Source organism: Sorex fumeus, unplaced genomic scaffold, assembly GCF_029834395.1.
Source record: "Sorex fumeus unplaced genomic scaffold, SorFum_2.1 ptg000051l, whole genome shotgun sequence".
Taxonomy (NCBI): Eukaryota; Metazoa; Chordata; class Mammalia; order Eulipotyphla; family Soricidae; genus Sorex; species Sorex fumeus.
In genome coordinates this window covers 23,276,727-23,299,459 of record NW_026606108.1, presented here as the reverse complement: position 1 = coordinate 23,299,459, position 22,733 = coordinate 23,276,727, and the positions used below count along the sequence as shown (strand labels likewise).

Genomic DNA, 22,733 nt, shown 5'->3' with positions numbered 1-22,733 from the left:
AATAACCTTGATCTGCCTTTAAGACCCACTTTCCAACAAATGTACCTGAAAAACTGCAAATGGCTCTTCCCTGTCCTGGCAGGCTTTATCTCAGTTGACCCTGAGGATTCTGGGCACTTTCGGGGCCCTGGGGGTTGGAGTGGAAAAGCCAAATAGAGAGCCATTTGGGGCAAGGCTTGGAAGCTTCCCACCATGCAGTTTAGGGTTGTATCTCATTCCAAGATTCTTTCTCTTCTTTGCAACATTGTTTTAAGACAATGCCCATTAGTTGAAGCAGTAAAATTAACTGTTGTGGTGAAACCCATTTTATTGAATAATCTGCAACAATTTTTTAAAGGTTTGTTTTATAAGCCTGAAAAAGGATATCTTCATAATATTTACAAATGTCCTTGGGATGGTTAACCATGAGCTCTGACTGGAAGATACCCAAAATTCCCTCTGGAAAGTTCAATCATACAAGATTTGGTTGTATACACCAAAGGATTTTAGCTTTCTATTTCTCAGATGCTTAAGTATTAGCACTTTGAAATAAGTGATAGTTGAGTGAAATCAGTGAGAGAGAGAGAGAGAGAGAGAGAGGAACAGACTTAGAATGATCTCAGTCATATGTGGGATATGAAAAAAACTTCCTAGGGGAATACCAAATATCCAAAGGCAATAGAAACAAAGACCAGGAGAACTGGTCTTCAGTAGGAAGACTGCCACTGGGGCAGGGAGGGAGGGGGATAAGTTAAGGAAGGGAACACCAGGGTAATGGGAGCAGGGATAAGTGCCTGCCACAGAGGCAGGTGCAGATGGTGGGGTGTGGTGAGGGGGAAACTGAGGACTTTGATGCAAGGTAATGAGCACTGGTAATGGGACTGGTGTTGGAACAACTGTACACCTGAAACTCAATCACAAATATCTTTGCACTTTGTCGTTTATGGAGATTTTTAAAAAGTAAGTCAATTTTTAAAAAGAAGATACGTCTATATTCACTTCTCCCTGGGCTAAATTATATTTAATAAGTTCATTAAAAACAACACACCCAAATCCCCACAGGCTATATTTATAAGAACTGTCACAGAACTAAAACATAAACTGACTTGAACCTTCTCAATTCTGGTTGTTTCCATATGTATAATTTTTTTCCAGATGAAATTAGGTCAAGGTCATCCAAAATACTTTTTAGAAAGGAAAATGAAAGTATTGCCAAAGTCCCTCAATTATAAATTTGATGCATTAAAATTAAGTTAACATGGCAACTCTATTGGAAAGGTGACAAAAACAGGATGTTAAAGAAAAAAAATTGACTGCAGTCAACAAGGTTACACATAAGTAACACCTTAACATTAATAGAAATCTATTTCCCATTTTGACCCTGAAACCTCTTCAATTAATTACTAAAACCTATTTACACAGCAACAAGATAAAAATCAATTGGCTCCTGGGCACCATGCCGTCTGGAGGCCTTCTCTCATACACGGGGCCAGTGGGTCCTAAGTGCCCCAGCACCTCTGCCTCTGAGAAGCTCCCCTGCACGCAGGCCCTGGGGACACCTTTCTCAGCTTCCGCTTCTAAGGCTTCAAAGTCTCTGAGCCCCATATGGGTTAGTCTTCCAGGTCGAGATCAATGGCCAAGGCCTCTGCACAGGGCACTAAACCATGGGTTGGGCACCCCGAGTTATATACAGTTATGTTCCAGTCCATCTGACCTTTTGAGTGGGTTAGAAATGAATGGCCCCTGGGCTCTTTGTGTTTGTTTTTTCAAGATTTTTTTTTATTGCGTCACTGTGAGACCCTTACAAAGCTGTTTATGATTAGGTTTCAGTCATACAGTGTTCCAACACCTAACCCTCCACCAGTGTACATTTCCCACCACCAACATCCCCAATTTCCCTCCCATCACCTGGCACCCCTCCCAAACTACCTCTATGGCAGGCACTTTACTTCTCTCTCTCTCTCTCTCTCTCTCTCTCTCTCTCTCTCTCTCTCTCTCTCTCTCTCTTTCTCTCTCATTGGGCATTGTGGTTTACAATACAGATACTGAAAGGTTATCGTGTATATCCCTTTACCTATTTTCAACACTCAGTTCTTGTCCGGTGTGATCATTTCCATCTATTATTACCATACTAGTCCCTTCTCTAACTTATCTACTCTCTTCCCCACACATACTTGTGGTAGATTACAACCACTGACCAGTCTTTCTAGCACCTGTTTCCTTGTTCTTAGATATTACTCTTCTATTATATATATTTTTATAGACCATAAGCGAATCCATTCATTCTGTATCTGTATCTCTCCTGTGACCCACTTCACTCAGCATGATACTCTCCATATCCATCCATTTATAGGCAAATTTCTTGACTTCATTTTTTTTTCTAACAGCTGCATAGTATTCCATTGTGTAGGTATGCTGTTGTTTTTGTATCCATTCTTCTGTTTCAAGGAATTCAGGTTGTTTCCAGATTCTGGCTATTGTGAATAGTGCTGCAATGAACATAGGAGTGCAGATGGTGTATCTGCTGTTTGGGTTCCTAAAGCCACAGAGGGCCCAGTGTGGCTGGTGGAGAGCAGCCTTGTCCCAACACTCCACCCTGTTCTCTCAACCCAGTTGCTGTTATGCAGCAGAGAAGCTGCCCCCATGTACATACATCACTGAAATTATTTAACCACAAAGGAAAATAACAAAGAAAGATAACTTCTTTGAAGGGAGGTGAGTGAAGATGACAGCCTTTTCTGTGCCCCTTCCTTCTCTGGCAGACACTGAGATGGGCACAACCCAGACCAGCACCACCTCCATGGTGTCAGACAAAGTCACGGAGAACAAGGGCTCTGGGAAGACTTCGTCACTGTCTCTAGCAAGGCCATGGATCTCTTACTCTGAGCTCCACTGATGGCTTCCTGGACCCTGTTCTACAGAAAGGATGTCTGACTACATCACTTTCACTCTTGATCTTCCTCCAGGAATGACAGCATGACAAATGAGTAATGAGACATGTGTGAGGGTTGAAAAAAGGTTAGCACAAAGAGAAAGAACTGCTTCGAGATGACTGGAAGTACATGCTGGTGTGCACACCCAAACTTTCCATGGGCTGTCTGGCCTGCTAGAGAAGCTACTTTCCCTCCATGTCTAAAAACTCCCACTCACCCTTTAAAGCACATCTCAAATATCGCCTCTTCCAAACAGTATTGAATGGTCCACCATGAGCAACTCTGGAATGCTGCAGAGGCTTGTCTTAATTGTCTTTCACTTGTACACATTCTACCCAATCATGTTTGACTGTTAACCTGGCCTCCCCATAAACGATGATATCTTCAAAGTGGAGGGGACCCTGTCTCCTTCACTGCGGTGCTCATGTCCCTTGCAGAGAGCCTTGGATGGAAGGGGGTTCTTAAAAAAGACCTACTGGATGAACAAACACCTACCTAAAGGAATGAATGGGTGAGAGCGAGAAGAGTTTCTTTGCACCAGGCAGATGTCCTGTGCCTATGTGAGTGCACTTTACTGAGATACATACTCTTGGGCCATGGTGACCCTTTCCTACAAAACCTGTGACAGTCAAGCTGACCTCTCCCTGCAGTTCCTACATTCTCGAAAACTTAGACGGGCCCTCTCTTTGCTTTTGCTTGTCTTTTTTTCATCAACCCAATAATTTTCAGTTATAAAGGGGCACACTGAAAAGTTACCAGCTGGCTGCTTCGAACAGAATCAAACTTCATTAGCCCAGAGCAAAGAAGAGGAAACAGTTCACAGGAATCCGGTGAGAGGATTAAACAGAAGTCCAAAATTGGGTCACCTTGCCAACTGGCTAGTGGTCTATAGGCAGCACGCTGGGCAGGGGAGACAATACGAAGGGCTCAAGCACATGCTTTGCATGCAGAGCCCAGATCTGAGCACCATGTTCCCCTTAGCGGATGGCCACCTGAGCACTGTGCACAGCTCCCAGCTCAAATTCTACAAGAGAGGGTCCTCAGAAACTAGAATCTTCACATTTCTTTCTCCTAATTCCTTCTTTTAAATGATGAAACGACAGGCCCAGAAAGATGATCTGAGGTCCCAGCTGGCCCAGCTCAGGACAGGATCACCCTGTAAGATTCTGACTGACTATTCTCTGAATGCATCTGACCTACCAGATGCATTTTGCAAGTAGCCTGCAGGCAGGAGCTTGGGCCGCCTGGACACAGGCCTGCCCACAGCCTTCTTTCCTTGGGAGCTCGTGCCCCGGGGGCACCGCGCCGCCCCGACCCCCAGCTTGCAGGAGCGGCTAGGAGAAAGAGGGTCGCAAGGGCTGCCCCGACTTACTTGAAGGGCTTTTCTCCAGTGTGGGTTCGGATGTGATTGTTGAGGGTGGTGGCCCCGGCAAAGGCACGACCGCAGTAGCCGCACTTGAAAGGTCGGTCACTGGAGTGAGTGACCACGTGGTTCCTCAGCTCTGAAGGTTGGGAAAAGGACTGGGAGCAATGGCCGCACTGGTAAGGTCTGAAATAGATAGAGAGACTGCCTGGTCAGCACGGGTGCATGCTCGCGGGGCAGGGGCTGAGGGTCAGCAGCACAGGGCAAGGGCCAAAGCTCAGGGTTACCGTGTGCGCAGGTTTGGGGGGGTGCCTTATAAAGGGGTGCAGAGAGCTTAGGTTGCTGGGTTCCCATGAATGGACTTGTCACCACAGGAATGAAATTCACAGAGCTGCTGAGACACTCTCATTCCCCAGAGCTATGCTGCTCAATTTGGGGATGAACCCCTCTACTTCCAGCACTCCTATTTTCCTGTTGGTAGCCCTACACCCTGACTAAATGGGAATACAGAGTGAGTGAGTACACGGCATGGGCAGATGGGACCAAGAAGCCAAAAGGGAAACGTTCAAAGGGGACCATGGCACTTTCTACTTAGCATTGGGCTGTCCAATAGGCCAATGGCTTCTTCTGGACACTTGCTGCTAATGAACTCTATCTGGAAACCAGAAGATCAACTGTGCACCGGAAGTCAGCTCTTGATGCCTTAGAGCCCTGATCTAAGTTTCCGGGGAGCACACAGGCAGGACAGTAGGTTGCATGTGAATGTTAACAAATGCTCAATGGTTGGGTTATGGGTATTAGGGTGGACCTAGCTACTGCACAACCACTGGCAGGCATTGCTCAGCAAGTATCTGGGTCTCCAGATGTGTGTCTTTGTAAAAGAGACCATGGTTTCTACCTCCCAACACCCACTAATATTTATCTGTCGGCCACTCTTGTGTTTTGGTTTTGTTTTCCTTCCACTCCCCCATTTAATGCAGTGGCAAGCAAGCAATTTATCACAGACCAGAAATGACACTTTGTCACTGTGGTCGCAAAAGGATGATGAGAACTCAGAAGCAGAAGGGAAAAAGTTCGAGACAAATACCTAATAATTAGCAAGATTTTCAGAGCACAATCTCTCCAGCTCATGAGAAAGAAATCAATTTTTGGTTTTCAGGAAATAGATTAAAATGCTGCCTTCTCCACACAACTTCTCCTGCTTGCTTGAGCAGAATTTGGTGAGTGATATAAAACCAGGGAGTTTTTCCCCATTTGAAGCTATTTTTTATCCTTCTCTGACAGGACTCTAATTTGTTTATCAAAGTTTTGGTTAAGAAAAATTAATAATTTGTCAGGAGAGATTTTAACCAAGCTGGTTTGTGGCCCAGACAATGCTGGCTGCATTGAGAAAGCCAACGAAGAAACCAGACCTCATTGCTTCACCTCAAACAGATGCATAGGCCTCAGTGATCAGAAACCTCAATGAAGGGCCCCGAGACAATGGTGACAGCATGTGCACAACAATTCAATTAAGTGCAAAATAAAGTGTACTCTCTCATTTGTCAAGTGAAGTGCCTAATTGTGGCTACTTGCCTCACTGAACACAAATACTATTATTTACCAGGCTTCAGCATGCTGAACACTGATTGTAGAATTTTTTAGCTTGATTAATAGTCCAGGATTGGTCAATAACTCAATACTATACAATTTTAATTACTTACATTTAGAAATCTATCTAACTGCTCTCAAACAAGTTTCAAAGAAATATATAAGAGTCCTTGGTAAGGAGTTTATCAATCTTGACAAATTACACATGCATTTTATTGCAATTATAAAATAATGCTTTCCAAGCCATTAAAATTATATGCAGATAAAAAAAACCTCTAGCCAACTCTGCTCTTTGCAGTAACTATTTACCTTAAACGACTCTTCAAGAAATAATTCTCTCAGGGGTAGGGTATATTTTTTAATGTTATTGAAGAATGTAAACAAAATAATAAATTAATATATGCTCTATCCAGAGACAATTGATTTTTCTAATAGTGAAGGGGCCATTAACATTTATTAGCCTCTGGTTATCTGTTTTTAATAGCTATCACAATAAACAATAAGCCACTAAATAAAACCAATTAATCTTTTCTTTTTTTTCTAACTCTGCTGTCAAAAGTTGGGGTGATTTATTTCTTACCATGAGAAGTCAATCCTTCGTTTTAACGTTAACATTCATGGCAGTAAAGATTTACAGAGGAGAGCAAAAATGGCCACAGAGGAGCTTCTGTGGAATTCTTATATCAAGGGAACACTGATGAAAGGCAAAGAGATTGTAATACATCACCTTTGCCCTGCACTGGCCTGTGAGACATCAAGGTATCTGCATTTTTTGAGGCAGCTAGAAACCTATGGCGGGATTTAGCTTGTCTGAATAGAAGGTCCAGAGCCAGGGAGGCTGAGTGAGTCCTGCGTGAGTCTGAACCAATCAACTGCAGGGTTTGGACCAGTTCCTCAACTTCCCTGACTTTCTACTTTCTTCGGATAAGGGGAAATCTGAAATCTCTTTAAATTCTGTCGGACTCTGTCCAAGACAGCTGCAGACACTGTATCTGTCATATCAGCCTCATCTCCCACAATGCCCTGCAGGCTGAGCTGACTATGAGCTTGAGTGTGTTCATGCACTAATCTGAACAGCAATCCATTTAAGCTATTTTGATAAACATATGAAGATTCAAAGTAATAAAAAAATTATCAGTACCCAAACAGGAGACTAAGCCTTATCTTTATGGCTCTCTAGAAACCTTTGTTGAGTCAAAAGGCCCTTCATTTTTAGTTTTAAACTTCATTTTAGCTTCATTTAAACTCCGAAGACTCAGTTTAGACCAGATTCATCTCTGTAGGAGCCAATTTCATGAATTTAGATGTGAAATTCTGTGAGTCATGACAACAACAGAATGTTTCACTCAACTTCCAAACACACACTGAAGGCATCTGCAAAAGCACAGAGGTGATCTAGCAAGAAGACGAGATTCCCTTTTCACGACATCTAGTATTTACTTTAGAAAATGAATTAAAGAATCGAAGAGGAATTTCAACACCAACTTTGCTCTGGGGTTTGATTTAAGGACACAGGAATCCATTCAAAATGGAATGACACATTTACCCCAAGAGCGAGGCCTAGAAGACATCGCCACATTGTGGAACCACAGACCTCACCGTGTCCTGGAGGGCTGAGTGGCCCCAGGTGTGGACACCAGGCCCAGACTGTTTCCAGTAGCACACAACTCTTCACCTCTCAAAGGGTCTCTGTGGCCCAGAATCAGTTAACACCCATCTTTTGACTCTGGTGGGAAATAATATTTTCATGAATTTTCCTAGGTCTGGCCAAATGACCACATTTAATTTTGACTCCAAAGTTCGATCTCCTTTTCAGCAGCTGGGTGTGAGGTGGGGAGTCTGACATAGGCTGGTATCATGCTTCACAGTCTCCAGGATCTTGGGTGATCACACCCATTCATTGAGGTCTAATTCTCCTGGATCCTTCCCAGGTCATCACCTGTGCCTGGAGATTATCAGCAAGCCCAAAACAAAAGCAACAGCCTTCCTTACCCCAAAGGTCACATTTTGAATCAGAAGACATTTCTCATGACCTCCCTGGAGAAGAGTTCTTCAGCTGTATTTTCCTGTATAGGTACTGAAATAGAACCAGGAGCTCTGAACACTTGATTTTGATTCATTTAATTGTAAATGGCCTTGTGTGGCTAGTTTCAACACAGATCTATCAAGCGCAATGAACAAACCAGATGGTTACCTGCACTCAATGATGAAATAATTAATAAAAGGCCCAATAAGACAAGGCCCAGGTCATTGAAGTGTGTATATATCCACGCCAGTCATTCTTCTGGCAGAAGAGCAGTGAGACCATCCTGTCCATCCCTGAACCAGTCTCTGAAATTGCAGCTTCCCTGCCCATGATGACTCCAGAAAAATGTGCAACTCATTTACCCAGGGAAGGGGGTGGGGGTGGGGTGGTCTGCAATTGGTTTGGTGTACACACAGGAAAAAGATGAAACATATAACAAAATTAAGTGTGGGTTGTTTTAAAATATTAGTAATCCTGCTTTGAATTTTCTTTCATGGCATGAAAACCTACGGGACCAAAGCTGTTTCACGGGGGCCACATTGTTTCCCTGCTCTTCATCCTTTGGCCCACATGCCAATCTTCTGACATGTCAAAAACTGAGGAGTGGCAGAGAGGAGGGAGAAAGGAAGGCCACTTTTTGGAAGGGCTCAGAGATTTCAGAAAAAGCAGCAAAAGAGAAGAACTGGTGAACAATGGAAGCTAGAAAGATGAGAGCCTATAGCTGGGGTTGGCAGGGAATGGATGGTTGAATGCAAAGACATGTTGCAAAGAACTCGCCAGAATCCTTCTATTCAGCCTTTTCCCAGCAAACAGCACTTTCTAGATTCCCCCGGCTTCAGGCACCACCACACAGATCAAGACACAAATGTGAGCAACTGATGGTGTGTCTTGGGGCTAAAAGCACATTTCTCTCCATGGCAAAACACTCAAAAAGGACCAAAGAAAAGGAAAAGGTATGCAAAATAGAGATAAGCACTAGGTAATCACTTTCTTCAGAAAATGAAAAAGAGCAGGTCTATCAGGAAATAATTCACTGAGTAACGCTGGACTTACTCCTTTCTGGAGGTGTCCCTCATTGCCGCCACCCAATGGAAATATTGAGAGATTTTCTATAGCAGAAAAGAGCAAAGGAATTCTATAGCAAAAGCAAGGTATGCTGTCCCCATCCCAAGGTATGGAGGGAATGAGTTTAAAATCAAAGCCCCAAATTTTTGTGAAGCCCCCATACAACGTCTTGTTCATAACAGATTATAACAGCTAATCTTTTCTATGGATATGCTCAGAAAAAGAAATGCCACTTAACTTGGCAAAAGGGAAGAAGAGATTTCTGGTTTTGTTTGTTGGCCATGAACAGAACAAAAATCAAGAACTAATTTATCTGTGGCTCTTGGATCTGCTCTGGGCTCTTTCTATCTATTCTGCTAATTCTTACCTTGCCAGGTAAAATAAGTTTCTTTTCTACATTAAACGTAAGGAGTTTAGAAGTAGAAAATGGGGTAGCTGCCCCTCCCCACTGGGGTAAGTTTCTTGGGCTCTTTCTTTGACAGTAAGGTGAGGTTTCCTGGAGGGCTCTCTCATGAAAAAGCTCACCAGTACAGACGCAGTCTCTTTGAGGAACGGTCAGATGTCTTCGGTTTCCCGGCCAAACATGCAAACTGCTGAGTGAAAGATCTTTTGGATCTCAGTTCAGGGGCTGTTTCAAATTTTGGGCCTGTTTGAAACTCAAACCTGTTTACTTTCTGACTTTGTCATCTGCGTCTCCCTTTCTTGCTTCTGGTTGTAGCCAGACTGTCCTAGCAAAATCAAAGCGTGGCATTTTTTAAATGGAAGGAGATGGCTTCTCATAGAGAGGTGCTAAGCTTTTTCACTGCCTTTGGCTGGATGGGCACAAAGTGTTATAGCCTAAAAGCCAAATATGCACACTCTGCAGATTTAAGTCTCATCCCTGCAGGCCAGATAGGTGCTCCAGCCCCTGGAGCTATCTCCACGGCCTGAAGTCATAATTCATAACTCTAACTAGCTCAAAGTTGACAAAGAACACCTCTGTAGTCTTTGAATCCCACACTTTCTCTCTGAATATCAAGCACCCTTTCTTTCCATCTCCTGGGGAAGGTTGGGTCATGCCACACTTGAACATCTGAGTCAAATCAGCTGGTGAGGTCTCACCTGGGAAATAAATCTTGCACACCCTGGATTTTGCCAACCAATTGAAATCTGCTTAGAATTGATATTGTCCTAACAGTTTCTCATGAAAGCGTATTTATATGCAACGTGTAAGTTTTGATTTGTTGGTAATTTTTTTCTGACAATTTATGTACCATATTTCACCAGAAAATCACTGCCCCCACATAATCATAGCACCCAATTTTAAAATAATACTTGAAGAATTTTTTTTAAAAAAGCTTTATGTAATAGTCACATCCCAATTTTTGGCCAAAAGACCGGCAAAAAATCTGAAATTAGGCCGTGAAATGCGGTAGATGCTATAAATCATTATACTTATTACTTTATGAGAGCGATGTCACAGTCTTAAACTTAGTGTAACTAGAATCAGAAATCAGTGTTTGGGGTATCTTCTTATTTACTATGAATCTTTCCACTGCTATATGTGACATTTCACATGAAATTGTACAATAACTAGATAAATTCTGAGTGCTGTTATCCAGAATTTTCTCCCTATCACTTCATCTTGCTCACATGATCAGTTATTACGGCAATAAAACGGTCCAGAAAAGAGACACATATACCTGAACTCACTTGATTTAGGTAAGAAATTTTAAAATAACAAGTTTAGCAAATTTTCTATAATAAAAAAGCTAAATGCTTTGGAAGCTGAATATATGTACATATATGCATGTATATGCAAGTATATATGGGCATCCGTGTGTGTATATGTAAGCATGTGCCTATATCAAAATGGGTATATTTATACATGTATTTATTTTAATGTGTGTTAATTTATCTCAAGGGTTTATATCTACTTGCAAGGAAGGCAAATTCCCACCCCTCAAATCCTTTCTGAGTAAAGATTTTTAAAACTACCTACCACCTTCAAAATTAATAGGACTTAGATGGGTAAAAGTCTGTCTATATTTTCATCTGAGGGTTCTCCTATTGAAAGTAAAAGAGAGGAAAGATACCTAATAGCCCTACAGAAAAAAATAGCATTAGCTAGTTACAGCAATGTTGATGCCAAGCAGGTGGTTTCAAAATGGCACAAATTAAAACTTATGCAGTGGTAAATATCTATGTGTCCCCTAAAACAAACTACTGTTGCTATTTAGAAAAGAGTTCCCCTATTTCCATTTCTTCACTACTCTTGCATTTTCCCTGCCTGCTTGGGCTTTGAACAGAGGGTGTGGAGAGAGAGGGATGGGTAGGTGGAAATTACTGGATAGGTGGAAATTACTGTCCAGGAGAGCTGAGAGGCTTAGGGTTAATAAGAGGTCAAATTAAGAAAATAATTCGAAAATCCTGCTTCCCAATCTGCATCCTCCTCCTAAAACTTTCATCTGCTTCTAGTCACAGCACATTTTTCAATGTATTCCTTAGACGTTTGGGGTTAAATCTGATTTTCATAGGACGTGAAGGAGAGATAAAACACAAGCCTTTCTTATTGAATTAATTCGAGTTTTGTCTTCTGTGGGCCCAGCTCTCAAGACTGTCGAATAAACCAGTTTTGATTCATAAATAATAGTTCCATTCTATCTCCTATGCCACTCGTCAGAGTACCTGAAATTTTAATTCACTTGTTCAGCTAAATTTCATCCTCTCGGTTCATGGCCATAAAATTCTTTATTGACAAACTTTCAAACCAACTTTGACTCCGAGGTATCTAGTCAACATTTTTCTTCTGTGCGGATATTAGTTTATTGAATAAGCGGCATCTGTTTTCCTCCACATCACTAGCAGGCTAGGTATTTCCTTTTGACAGCTTCGCAGGATTTATGGGCTTGCATGCTCTGAAGAAAAATAGTACTAAGCAAAAAATTCCAATTCATTACCTCTGAGGACTTAATGAAGTTCCTACCCGTGGCACACTGGAGGTGAACCCTGAGACAGCGGCGGTAGAGGCAGCGTGCTGGCTCAATTCTCTTTGGAAGACAGAGTGGATTCTAATGACGCCGACCTCCTCTTCTTGGTGAGGAGATTTGGGAAGGTCCCTTGCTGGGCATCTGTCCCCCTTCAGATCTGGACAGAGTTTGTGCCTCTCACCCCTTTTGGACAGGGCAGCCCGGGAAACAGGAGCAGCAGCCTTTTTTGCAGCTATGGCCATGCAGCCCAACCCAAAGCACACAGGCCTGCGTCGCCCTCCAGAACTTTGCAGAATTTCTCCCTGGCACAGCTGGAAGCTGGCCAGTGGGCAGGGGTGGGCATGAGCTGCAGAGTGTAGCTCCCCAAAGCAAGCTCCTAGCCTGATCAGTAGTGGGGTGGGGAGTGGGAGGGTGGGGGGTTACCTGTCAGGGTTCTGTGTGCACACGTGCATCTGGAGGAGGATCCGTTGCGTGAAAGTCTTAAAGCACTGCCCGCATTTCCAGAGGTGCCAGTCACTGAACTCGGAGTGCAGCTGGCTGGTGGAGGTGGGGCTCGCCAGGACGCGCTGGTTCTTCACACTGATCTGGCTGAAGCCTGGCTCCAGGGGTCCGGACTTGTCCAAGAGCGAGAAGTTCCGGCTGCAGGGTGTCTGTGGGAACACCACCGAACGCTGCTGGGGTGCCGAGGAGAGCTTGCTGCTCTTGGCGAAAGGCTGCAGGGCATCTTGTCTGCACATGGCTTCCATCACCGTGGAAGGGACATTTACTGAGAGGAAGCAAGGGTTCAGAGGAGGAGATCAGATTACGTAGCCCTTGTATGCCAAGTCACACTTTCCAAAGTCCCATCTATACATCATCAATGTTCAATGTCTCTTTCTCCGGCTCCAAGTAACTACACCAGTCACTGAGCGGAATGAAGGGGGAAACCCCACTTGTCACAGATTATGAAGTCAGTCCACGCCTATGTACTAAGCCACTGTTGTATGCTTCAGACTCTCCTCTCACAACATCTGCCCTTGTGGAGCTCGCTAAGGACTGGAGACATCAAGACTCTAGGATGAGGTGCTGCCCTCAGGTTTGGAGGGCATGCAAAGGAAGGCACAGAGAGAGAGAAGACAGACAGACAGAGAGAGAGAGAGAGAGAGAGAGAGAGAGAGAGAGAGAGAGAGAAAGGGGAGAATTTTAGAGGGAAATCTCCCAAAGAGGGCTGGTCTTAAGCAGTGTAGAGAAGTGAGGTGCCAACTTTCTATCTAACTTGCTGGCACAGGACAGGGCATCCAGAAAAACTGGCTAGATAAAGGGATAAATAAGGAAGATCCTGCCAACAAAAGAGAGGTGGGCAGGGGTACAGGCTAACCAGGAAGCTGTTGGTCTGGTGGGAATGAAGAGGAACAGAGAACTCAAAGGGTCTTTCTAGCCCAAATCAGACAAGAAACAAAAGACTTCAAGCCTCAGAAATTGATGCAAACATTTTCTGTTCCAAGGACCAGCATGAAAAAATAAAAGACTTTGTGCTAAGAGAGGGCTCAAGCGATAGGCAAGGAGTAGTAGAAAACCAGTGAGAAGAGGATGCTGTGGAAACCTGGACTCTGGAATCAAACATCATGAGTCTGCCTTTAAAAATCTTCATTATCTTGACCAACCGGCAATCTCTCTCTCTCTCTCTCTCTCTGCCTCAGTTTCCCCCACTGTAAAATGAGAATGGTAATGCTTCTACAAGTAATAGACAGCAGCTTAGTAGTAGGAACATCCTAGACTTATACTCTGCTACATTCAATCCTGATGACTGTGAGCAAGTGCAGAACATTGAAATCCACAATTTAGTCCCAGGTAAAATGCAAAATCATCAAAGAACAGAATGAGATGATGCACAGGCAACATTCAGAAAATGCCATGGCTGCCAGTCTAGACACTCAATATGAGCTCTATGGGCTTTCTTTTCCACACATTAAAATCCCCTTTGATGAGCTCTAAATGCCATCACTGGGCCTCTGACCTGCCACAACAGCCACCATCTCTTATGAGTAGGCAGCTGAGCCTGCTGGGGTAGTAGCAGAGAGAAAGTTAGAAATCAGAAACATTTTTAAGGAATGAAATCTAATATAATTATGATGCGGCTTTTTATTTAAATTTGCTACTGTGTTCAACATCTGACAGGTATTACTCACTGATGGGTTAATCCACAGGGTCAGAGCTTACTGATTAGTGTCTGATATGCCCCAAACCTATTATAATCCTTTTATAAAAAATTAAAAAATAAGAAGTAACAACAGTGTCAATAAACGTTCTAACTTTTATTTCAGGGGTCAAAGAGGTGGCAAGTACCAGGGTGGTCAAAAGCAGGCATGTTGGGAGCTCAGATAGAGAAGGGAGCACCAAATAAAGGGTGTTGGGAGGATCCTCCCAGGATGGGAGAAGCATGCTGAAAGTAGACTATAGACCAAACATGATTGTCACCCATTGCCTCTTTTCCAAACCACAAAACCCAATAAGATAGAGAGAACAGAAGGGAATGCCCTGCCGCAGGGGCAGGGTGGGATAGGGGGGATAGGGGGTGGGAGGGATACTGGGATTCGTGATGGTGGGAAATGGGCACTGGTGGAGGGATGGGTATTTGATCATTGTATAATTGAAACCCAAGCACAAAAATCTATAAGTCTACAACTGTACCTCATGATGTCTCACTAATAAAAATTAAAAAAAAAAAGCAGGCATGTTGAGCACAAAAGTCATTTGAGATGTAGGATGGGCAAGACTGTGACAGGAGAGAAGCATGGTGGTGGGCACTGGTGGGGAGCATGTGCCTGGTCACTCTGCCTGTGCCCACAACCATGCATGACTGATTCCCACTCAGTTTGGCACCTGAGTGGTCAAAGTAGGGAGCCCCAAGCTCCGGGGCACAGGGGCACCACCTGGGAGCACCTGGCTTGGTTGGGATCTTCCCCACGAGTCCCAGGAACTCAAGAGAAGAAACTGTTTGCAGGACCCTTCACCTATGCACCTGGACCTGCAGGGAGCCTCAGGCCAGTGGCCTTTGTCCTGATTATATACAAGACTCCTAGAGGAGACTTTAAAAGTCAATCGGATTCTCTTGGTAGGACCTGGACATGGGCATCTGTAATGGCTCCCCATGTGCCTCATGTACAACTGGGGCTGAGAATCATCGGTCTGTATAGTTCATCATTTTCTGATGAGAATCTCTGTTGAGAAGTCTCTGATGAGAAATTTCAAAAGGGCTGAAGTTCAAGAAGGTCCAGTAATTTGTCCAGGGTCACATATTCAGCTAAGCTAAATGCTCAACTTGCTAAGATTTAGGGCACTGTTTCTGGATCATACTCCTCTACTGCCTGTGTCCAAGCCATATTTCAAAAAATAAAAATGTTGTTTAATAGCCAGTACAGTGTCTGATAACATGTACATTCTACACATATGCTTCTATACACACATGTTTATGCTTGTGTCTTATATAGGAATATTGGTATAAAGGGCTGGCAAGATGGCTTAAAGGGTTGTAGCACATGCTTTGCCTACAGAAGGCTCCTACTTCTCTCCCTTGGCATGGTCCCATGGTCCCACAAGCATAGAGCCAAAAGTAGCCCCTTTGGATGGTTTGGGGAAGGGGGGTCACTGCTGGCTGTGATCCCAAGATCTCTGTGTGTGTGTGTGTGTGTGTGTGTGTGTGTGTGTGTGTGTGTGTGTGTAGAATTTCAACTTCTGGGGGAAGAGTACATCATCAATATGAACTTTGTGAGCACAATTTCAATGTTCAAAAAAATTCTGTGACTGCATACAGACAGAAGGAAGTCTTTCCTTTTTGAATAGGTATCACAGATAAGGAGAGATGTTTAATGGCATTGTAGCGTTCTTTCAGATAAAAAGTGAAAATGGTATCATTGTTGGAGACCTGGGGAACCCCCATCTTGTTCATCCTGTGGATAATTAATCTGCAAGAAACAGCACAGGGAAGCACTAAAGTCTCTAAGCTGTGGAGTTTGGAAATGCCAGAGCACTGTGAGAGGGGCCACATGGAAGACAAGATGTGTCACTATTGAAATGAGGACTAGCAAACCTCTGGAAAATATACTACATAAGTCGCACTCAGTATAGAGATTATAAATCCTGACTTCCCATTGGCTCCTTGGAAGTAATCTACTACATTACTTAAAAAATTAAGATCACATAACCTTTAAATATAACAAAAAAAACCATGAGCTGATGGGCTGTTTATAAGTGTAAGGATCAGTGTCAAAGTAGTGATAAATACAAATTTGTATCAGTTTGCATGACAGTCCAGGATTTGGGGATGCCAGTTAGTGGGACAGGATAAAAGCATTTGGAGAATAAGATCTGAATAGCTGAAATGAATTTTATCTTAGCTCACTCTTCAAGCCCATGTTCTCCCTTGAACACCCATCTCACGTGTTTGTTTCACTGGTTCTTTGCCTGCCTATTTCCACTCTAGAGAAGCCTGTGTTCTCTTTCAAACATGTACTCCTCTCTTTCTCTCTTGTCATTCTTTCTAAATAAGAGTCAATAAAAACTTTCTTGTATTATACACAAGAAAAAAATCTTGGTTTTATTTATATTCTTCCTCCGGATACTCCAGAACAATATATTAAAATGTTTTCTTGATGTAGACATGACATTTGTATGCCATGTTCCACTTTAGGCATGATCTTTTATTGAGCGATAGCACAGTGGGTAGGATGCTTGCCTTGCACGGCCAACCTGAGTTTGATTCCTCCGCCTCTCTCGGAGAGCCTGGCAAGCTACCAAGAGTACCTCGCCCACTTGGCAAAGCGTGTGTGGCAAGCTACCCATGATGTATCCAATATGCCAAACACAGTAACCAGTCTCACGATGTATACGTTACTGGGCCTGCTCGAGCAAATCGATGAACAATGGGAGGAGAGTGCAGACAGTGTAGTGCAGATAATAAAGTCAATGCTGCTGAACAAAATAAACTCAAAGGCTAAAGCAAAGAAAAAGTAGAGATGAGGATAAATAGTTTGAGGTTAAAGTGAGAAAATAGTGGGTAGTATATTTACTTTGCATGTGGCCAACCTGAGTTCAGTCTCCAGCACCTCGTATGGTCCCCTGAACATTTCTAGGAGTGATCCTTGAGTGAAGAACTAGGAGTTAGTTCTGAGAACAACAGTTTTGGTCCAAAAGTAAATAATTAATTAATTTTCAAAAAGGCAACCATCCTTGGTTTCTAAACTGTCCTGCCTACCTCCATGAACCCTGGGGGCCTACCAAGTATGATTCTTTAAAGAAGAACTCACGGAACAGAAGATTCTGAGTGTCAGTCCTACTGAGTATCAGTATTCCTGACTATCAGACTTACTGCTCAGGACAATTCAAAGTGTGCACACAGAAAATCATCAGAAAGGAGGATAGGAAATGAATCAGAAGACACTCTCTTGTCCCAGCTCAAGAACAGCAGACATAAGGCCTGCATAAGGCCAAGAGATGACTGACTGAAATGACCAAAAAAGATGAAGCAGTCACTCTATGAAGACATATGGAGCTTGTAAACTCTCCTCATCCTTTAAGACAATGATCCAAGTAAAGACGGCAAACTCTGACCACCCTAAAGCAGCATTTCTCAACAGCCAGGGGCTGCGGGCCTCTGAGACATTCCAGGGAAAGGGGTGAAAGTGGAATATGAGATTAGGGACATGAGATTAGGAAGCCAACAGGTAGGACAGGGAGAGATCACAGGAAGAAAACAAGGTCAGAAGAAAGCCACAGTTAGAAAAGGGTTGAGAAACACTGCCTTAATGTACACAGTCCAGAAGACCATGAAATGCTGGGAAATGGAACAGAGGGAGGCAAGTACAAGCAGCACTAGACTTCAAGCTTGTCGGCTCGTTCTGATCACATCTGCCACATGCCTGACTCTGGGCTGGTGTCTGGTGTTACAAATGCAAGAGGAACAAGAATGCCTTAAACACTGTCCTCATGCCACTGAAACTCCAGTGGGAGAGGCAGCTGAATAGCTACTCTGTTTCACCAAATCCAAAGTCATTAATTATAAAGCACAGCACAAATGATAGGTCACCGTTCCTTGTAACCCATTTTCTGTGCATGCAAAAATATGAAGTTGTAAAAAATATATGGATTTTACCCTGATAATATACAATTGCTATAGGTGTGAGGAGCACTGCGAGAGAAGAGAGGTGTGGGAGGGAAGCAAGTATCAGGGAGGGCTAAGCCTGGGTGAAGAGGGATGGCTGACCTTGAATGTAAGCCCCAAAGGGTACGCAGGGGTCAGACAGGGAAGATTAGGCAATGAGAGGAGTTGAAACACATACAACAGTATATGCTATGCTGGGGCGGAAAGCAAGTTCAGGCACTGAGGGGATTGAAGAAGGGGCCCCATGGAAGGCGAGGAGAGGGATGCAGCTAGAGATAAGGGATATGATCACCAATGGGCATGGGACATGGGCAGGTAAGAGAAGCAAGCGGTGGTGGTAGGCAAGTCTGCAGACCCAGAGGGCACGACCAGGGTGGATTTCAATGGTGTGAAATGAAATGTGAGTCACACATAGTACTTATGGAGATTAATACATGGTTGGTAGGCTACCACGGTAAAGAAGTAGGGATTTACTCTAAGAATACCGGCAAGCCACAAAAAGCTGGAGTGCAGGGCAGTCAGATTTGTTTTAAATGCATCAATCAGACCCCACTGAAAAGGCAAAGTGGAAAAACTGCAAACAATTTATCTAGGATGCTAATACTAGGATAAAAGAGAAATTCGTGGTGGGAAATGTACACTGGTGAAGGGACAGGTGTTGGAACACTGTATGACTGAAACCCAACCAAGAAAAACTTTATAACCATGATTTTTTTAAAAAAATGATAACTGGACTTAAAGTAAAACAAAAGGGGAGTTGGGGGAGTGAGAGCCAGAGAAAGGGGGAGAATATATACATAGAGAATGAAAGGGGGGAAAAAAGTGTGGCAGAACACCTAAGAATCAATCCTCTGCTCAATCTCTGACAACTGTGTCCACAATACTTTCTAGGTTTTCATCTATGGAAATTGAACTCTCGATGAACCAAACTAGCCGGTCAACTGAAAAAAGTACCAAGGGAATTTCACTCTGGATGCAGTGATGGCCATGAGGGAAAGGGTCTGTAGGAGGTGGCCCGGCCAGAGCTGTTTGGTGAGGGGTGGGGTATTGTACTGAGAGTTGTCAAAGAGAAGAGAAACACATTTCAGCATGGATGATGCACAGGGATACGAAACTAGATGGAAGCGAGAGGAAGAAGGAGATACCACAGTTTCTAGGAAGGGCAGCTAGATACTGGGAGTGAGTGTAACTGAACTGGAGCAGAGGCAGCTGTGAGCGGAACACAATGACTTCCATTTTACTGGGAAATACCCAGTGCACGTTGGTGACTGCTTGGGGCAAGTCTGGAGAAGTTCGGGCTCTGGGCAGAGGAAGCCCCTTGGGAAATGGGGGTGGAGAAGAGGAGATGAAAATAATGGCTGTGCAGATGGGAAGGTGCCTTAGAGATGCCCTGCATTGGGATCATACGCCCATCCTGAATACTCCCCACCATAAAGACTTTCCACTGACCATGGACTCCATAGAGGTAAGGCCCAGGGTGTCTAGAGACCCTCTAAGGCTACACAAAACATCCCCCACCACTTTCAATCCTGGGACTCTTTCTCTTTCTCTCTCTCTCTCTCTCTCTCTCTCTCTCTCTCTCTCTCTCACACACACACACACACACACACACACTGCAGCAGTGGGGCAAGATCTAGGCAGCACCTCAGAATGGCCTAGGGCAGCCAAGAGGTCCACCCTCTCTCTGTGTCTTGTGAAATTTCTCCACACAAAAATGCTGGGTCCTTGGTGGAATATTTATCTTCAAAGTCTGGACCAAAGTAGCTAAGGGTTTCTTGGCTCTGGATTCCTTAGTGGAATGGGTAGGATCAAGCAAAGCTCCACTCATTCCCCTAGCTGGGCCTGGAATGGAGAGGACCATCTGGTTCTTGGATTTGGGTCAGTCCTTGTCCCAGTTTACCACCACACAGAAGCGAGGTGGCCTCCAGACTTGACTACCCCCAGAAGCACCGAAACTTAGCTTGGCTTCGCATATGTGCACGGTCTGAGTGCATGTGTGCATATGTATCAGTGTGCTCATGTCTGTGTGTGTCCGTGTGTCTGTGTATCTGTGAGCATGCATGTGTGTGCATGTCTTTGCATGCATGCATCTGTACTTGTGCACCATCCCTGAGGCCACGGCCTGAGTATTTGCATTCCACCAGGCCTGGCACAAAGATGTTCCTACTAGCCGGAGCGATCCCATTTGCTCCCTAAGATTCTTGAGCATCACCTTTTTTGAGGAGGCCCTGTGGGATGAGGGTGGGTGAACTGGTGCAGGTGAAGCACCCCATTTTTGCTTCTGCTCTCAAAACTGCCAAGGAAGAATAAACAGGGCCTCATGGAGACACAGCTGACCCCGGGGCAGCGACCCCCACGTGGCCATCCAGGCTCACATTCTGCTACTTCAGCGTCACCCACCCGGACAGAAAAAGCAGCAGGAAGACTTGTTTGACATTTATTCCCAGGTTTTTTTTTCATTTCCTCTGAAATGAATATGAATCCACACTGGTCTTTACACTCCACAGGAGCTAATCCACCCCCTCCTGGAAGCTTGGAGGGGGTGGGGGGGCTCATTCCTTCTTGCGGATACCATCTGTCGACACAGGCCTTCCCGCGGCCGTTCCTGAAAGGCCCATGGTGGACAGAGAGGCTCGCTCTTCAAGGCTCGATTACATTCAGAGTGAGGCCTTTTAAAAAGAAAATACCCCAGGAATTGCTTCCAGAGTCCAAATGCCTGCGTGGACGGCTGGCTCCTCTGTGAGCACCGGCGCCTGTCAATGCCTGCGCGGGTGGGGAGAGCGGCCCCCACAGCTTTGGGGGCACTGCTGGAGAAAGGGAGGGGAGCACTGGAGCCTGACCCCACCAAACACGCGCAATGGGAAATGGGGACTTTTTTTTCACGTTGAAAGAGCCATGGGAAGAAAGCAGTGTTTTTATAAAGGAAAATGCTTAATAAGTATTATTCACTAAGCAAAATCACATTTTCAATTCCTGTTTTGGCCCATGGATCCATTTCATGAACAAGATGGGGCAGGGGGCGGGGGGGGGGGGGGGCGGAATCAGGCTAAGTCGCTGAATGCTGCCTCATAATGGCAGTGAAATCCTCTCTAGGAACATTCATTAACTGCTTGTTGTGTGTAGAACACTGTAAGGTGGCTCGAAGGAGGCCTTTGAGCTCATCAGTCTGGCCTGGGAAAGCTTCCTCATAAGGGAACTGAAGTTGTCTGGTGGTCAGCAGAGAGGGCTAAAACTTATTGAAGGATCACCAATCCAGTGGAGATGACTTAAGTTCCTCAGGGCCGTTGGGAGGCTATCTGTTCAATATATAACCTACCCAAGCCATTTTACTTATAGGAGTTTTCAAATCACAGTGTTTTCCTGGCACTGCATAAGGAAATCTCTTGGTAAAGCATTGCCAGAGTCTCTCTGTGAATCATGTCAAAGGAGAATTCATCTTAGAATTAGTGTCAACGTGATCTATCTCCCCCATGCTGTCTGATGAAGCTTTCTGCTGGGTTCTTGGGTGGCCGGTCATCTGACAGATATATGATTTTGTGATGGGAACTAAAATAAAATTCCTATAATACCCTTGGGGTGATGAGGTGGATTTTCACTGTTGAGCATTTCAGTCAATGACTTAATTCCCTGAAAACTTCCCTCAACCCTCATTTAGAGTGCCCTGAACTCAACCCAAGAAGTCTGCTGAATTTATCCACATTGCTACAAACTTCTATGCAAAAATCTTTTCTCCTAAGGATTTCAGGTGTTAAATGTGCTGGGAGAGTTTATTTGGTTCACTAATGAGCAGCTTCATAAAAAGGCTTAAGGTTGGACTGTGCATGCCTACTGGACAAAGAACTGCAAATCAAAGTCTCTGGGTATTTCCAGAATGTATACTTTTCCATGGCACGGGGAGCTAGATCTGAAGACCAGAGAACCCAATGTCAGTGCTTCACACCCTTCCCCATTGTATATGCCACATAAGACACTCCCACTCCCCATTCTTCCAGCCCAGGTCCCTAGATCCCTCTCCTCCCAATGGCATCATGAGGTAGAAGCAATGCTTTGGCTCTCCATCCCAGCCATCCATGCCATGTCTGACGAATGTCCTCTCTAAGCAGCAGCCTATGGTTTCTGTTTCTCATAACTGAGTGCATGACCATTCCATCCTTGCAGTGCCTCTGATAAAGGCTTTGAAGTTAACCTGGATGTCATGCTCCTTCCTACAATGTCCAGTATGTCAACATATGCCCTTGGCTTTAATTTCTGAAGAGATCCAGAATCTAGCCACTTTTTAGGACTTCTGCCACATCTACACTGGTCCAAACGACCATCTCCTGTCCCTTCAGTTCCAGCAAGAGGCTCCAAATGAACAAGCTCCCCTTCCTGTTTAGTCCCCTTCATCAGCCAGGTTCAATTCTCCCTCTGACAACTTCAGTCAAATCCTATTGCTCTTCTCTGAAACTCAGGAAGGAGCCCTTTTGTCTGGCCCACATAGAGTAAATGCCAAAGCACTGATGGTGGCCTCCTAGGCCCTAGAAAATCGCAATCCCTCGAGATGTAAGTTACTTCCCACCCCTCTCCCATCTCTTTCATGCCAACTTCCATGTTGATTTTCCAACAGGCTGGAAACATCCCCATCTTGGGGCCTTTACATGTTCAATCTGGCTACCTGGAAAGACCATTC

General features: G+C 44.3%; 1 protein-coding gene across 1 annotated transcript in view; it reads right to left on the bottom strand.

Annotated features, from left to right (window-relative positions):
- PRDM6 (PR/SET domain 6) overlaps positions 1-22,733 on the bottom strand; it is a 109,525-nt gene that overhangs the window by 4,865 nt on the left and 81,927 nt on the right. Inside the window, exons 6-7 of the mRNA XM_056124644.1 lie at positions 12,349-12,691; positions 4,285-4,461 (exon numbers count right to left, since the gene is read on the bottom strand). Coding sequence (XP_055980619.1) covers positions 4,285-4,461; positions 12,349-12,691 — 520 coding nt within the window. The remainder of the gene's footprint in view (positions 1-4,284; positions 4,462-12,348; positions 12,692-22,733) is intronic.